The 3,337-nt window shown below is 50.6% G+C and overlaps 1 protein-coding gene across 1 annotated transcript in view; it reads left to right on the top strand.

The window, feature by feature from the left end:
• The window catches only part of LOC137306329 (histone acetyltransferase KAT5-like), a 19,409-nt gene extending 16,357 nt beyond the window's left edge, over window positions 1–3,052 (top strand). The window contains exon 8 of the mRNA XM_067975478.1: window positions 3,002–3,052. Within this exon, the coding sequence (XP_067831579.1) occupies window positions 3,002–3,052 (51 nt within the window). The remainder of the gene's footprint in view (window positions 1–3,001) is intronic.
• The last annotated feature ends 285 nt before the right edge of the window (window positions 3,053–3,337 follow it).

The following is a 3,337-nucleotide window of genomic DNA, read 5'->3' on the forward strand; positions in this document are numbered from 1 at the left end:
CTCTCTCTTTCACTCGCTCTCTCTTTCACTCGCTCTCTCTTTCACTCGCTCTCTCTTTCACTCGCTCTCTCTTTCACTCGCTCTCTCTTTCACTCGCTCTCTCTTTCACTCGCTCTCTTTCACTCGTCTCTCTTTCACTCGCTCTCTCTTTCACTCGCTCTCTCTCTTTCACTCGCTCTCTCTTTCACTCGCTCTCTCTTTCACTCGCTCTCTCTTCACTCGACTCTCTTCACTCGCTCTCTCTTTCACTCGCTCTCTCTCTTTCACTCGCTCTCTCTTTCACTCGCTCTCTCTCTTCACTCGCTCTCTCTCTTTCACTCGCTCTCTCTCTTTCACTCGCTCTCTTCACTCGCTCTCTCTTTCACTCGCTCTCTCTTTCACTCGCTCTCTCTCTTTCACTCGCTCTCTCTCTTTCACACTCGCTCTCTCTCTTCACTCGCTCTCTCTTTACTCGCTCTCTCTCTTTCACTCGCTCTCTCTCTTTCACTCGCTCTCTCTCTTTCACTCGCTCTCTCTCTTTCACTCGCTCTCTCTCTTTCACTCGCTCTCTCTCTTTCACTCGCTCTCTCTCTTTTCACTCGCTCTCTCTCTTTCACTCGCTCTCTCTCTTTCACTCGCTCTCTCTCTTTCACTCGCTCTCTCTCTTTCACTCGCTCTCTCTCTTTCACTCGCTCTCTCTCTTTCACTCGCTCTCTCTCTTTCACTCGCTCTCTCTCTTTCACTCGCTCTCTCTCTTTCACTCGCTCTCTCTCTTTCACTCGCTCTCTCTCTTTCCACGCTCTCTCTCTTTCACTCGCTTCTCTCATCACTCGCTCTCTTCTTCACTCGCTCTCTCTCTTTTCACTCGCTCTCTCTCTTCTCACTCGCTCTCTCTCTTTCACTCGCTCTCTCTCTTTCACTCGCTCTCTCTCTTTCACTCGCTCTCTCTCTTTCACTCGCTCTCTCTCTTTCACTCGCTCTCTCTCTTTCACTCGCTCTCTCTCTTTCACTCGCTCTCTCTCTTTCACTCGCTCTCTCTCTTTCACTCGCTCTCTCTCTTTCACTCGCTCTCTCTCTTTCACTCGCTCTCTCTCTTTCACTCGCTCTCTCTCTTTCACTCGCTCTCTCTCTTTCACTCGCTCTCTCTCTTTCACTCGCTCTCTCTCTTTCACTCGCTCTCTCTCTTTCACTCGCTCTCTCTCTTCACTCGCTCTCTCTCTTTCACTCGCTCTCTCGTCTTTCACTCGCTCTCTCTCTTTCACTCGCTCTCTCTCTTTCACTCGCTCTCTCTCTTTCACTCGCTCTCTCTCTTTCACTCGCTCTCTCTCTTTCACTCGCTCTCTCTCTTTCACTCGCTCTCTCTCTTTCACTCGCTCTCTCTCTTTCACTCGCTCTCTCTCTTTCACTCGCTCTCTCTCTTTCACCTCGCTCTCTCTCTTCACTCGCTCTCTCTCTTTCACTCGCTCTCTCTCTTTCACTCGCTCTCTCTCTTTCACTCGCTCTCTCTCTTTCACTCGCTCTCCTCTCTTTCACTCGCTCTCTCTCTTTCACTCGCTCTCTCTCTTTCACTCGCTCTCTCTCTTTCACTCGCTCTCTCTCTTTCACTCGCTCTCTCTCTTTCACTCGCTCTCTCTCTTTCACTCGCTCTCTCTCTTTCACTCGCTCTCTCTCTTTCACTCGCTCTCTCTCTTTCACTCGCTCTCTCTCTTTCACTCGCTCTCTCTCTTTCACTCGCTCTCTCTCTTTCACTCGCTCTCTCTCTTTCACTCGCTCTCTCTCTTTCACTCGCTCTCTCTCTTTCACTCGCTCTCTCTCTTTCACTCGCTCTCTCTCTTCACTCTGCCTCTCTCTCTTCACTCGCTCTCTCTCTTTCACTCTCTCTCTCTCTTCACTCTCTCTCTCTCTTCACTCCTCTCTCTCTTTCTCTCGCTCTCTTCTCTTCTCTCTCCTCTCTCTCTCTTCACTCTCTCTCTCTCCTTTACTCGCTCTCTTCTCTTTCACTCGCTCTCTCTCTTTCACTCTCTTCTCTTTCTCTCTCTCTCTCTCTCGCTCTCTCTCTTTCTCTCTCTCTTCTCTTCACTCTCTTCTCTCTCTCTTCTCTTCTCTCTCTCTTTCTCTCTCTCTCTCTTCTCTCTCTTCTCTCTTCGTCTTTCTCTCTCTCTTCTTCTCTCTTCTCTCTCTCTCTCTCTGTCTCTTTCTTCTCTCTCTTTCTCTCTCTCTCTTCTCTCTCTCTTTCTCTTTCTCTTTCTCTCTCTCTTCTCTCCCTCTCTTTCTCTTTCTCTCTCTTCTTTCTCTCTCTCTTTCCTCTCTCTCTTTCTCTCTCTTTCTCTTTCTCTCTCTTTCTTCTCTCTCTCTTTCTCTTTCTCTCTCTTTCTTTCTCTCTCTCTTTCTCTCTCTCTTTCTCTCTCTCTCTCTTTCTCTTTCTCTCTCTCTCTTTTCTCTTTCTCTCTCTCTTTCTTTGTCCTCTGAGTCAGAAGGCCTTGGGTTCGAGCCCCCACTCCAGAGACTTCTGCCTCATAATCCAGGCCAACACTTCCTGGTCGGTGCCAGTACTGAGGGAGCACTGCACTGTCGGAGGGTCGGTACTGAGGGAGTGCTGCACTGTCGGAGGGTCAGTACTGAGGGAGTGCTGCACTGTCGGAGGGTCGGTACTGAGGAGTGCTGCACTGTCGGAGGTGCCGTCTTTCGGATGAGACATTAAACCGAGGCCCCGTCTGCCCCTCTCAGGTGGATGTAAAAGATCCCACGGCCACTATTGAAGAAGAGCAGGGGGAGTTTCTCCCTGGTGACCTGGGGCCGATATTTATCCATTTTAAAAAAAAACAGATGATCTGATCCATTATCACATTGCTGTTTGTGGGATCTTGCTGTGCGCAAATTGGCTGTTGCGTTTCCCACATTACAACAGTGACCGCACTTCAAAAAAAGTACCTCATTGCTGTAAAGCGCTTTTGGACGTCCTGAGGTGGTGAAAGGCCGGTAGAAATGGGAGTCCTTTCTCTATTTTCTTGTCCTCCCGAAGGCTGTGGGGCACCTCAGACGTGGGGCCATTCTTCGTGTGCGAGCCCTCTAGCCAGCACGGTGGGATGGGGGAAGAGTGGGGGCACCAACCAAGGCTGATCCTGCCCCTCGCCCAACATTCCAGGAAGGGGGTCATCGATTTCCCTCCCCCCTGCCCCCCCCCCCCCCCCCCCCCCCCCCCCCAAACTACCGTAACCCAGGGCCAACTGTAATACTGTGTCCGTATGTGTTGCCATCTGGCTAACTCGTGATGGAGCCAAGATAGGTAACTGGAGTTACCAGTTACCACGCTCTCAATGAATGGCGGAACAGGCTCGAGGGGCTGAATGGCCTCTCA

This window comes from Heptranchias perlo, chromosome 43 (assembly GCF_035084215.1).
Source record: "Heptranchias perlo isolate sHepPer1 chromosome 43, sHepPer1.hap1, whole genome shotgun sequence".
Classification (NCBI taxonomy): domain Eukaryota; kingdom Metazoa; phylum Chordata; class Chondrichthyes; order Hexanchiformes; family Hexanchidae; genus Heptranchias; species Heptranchias perlo.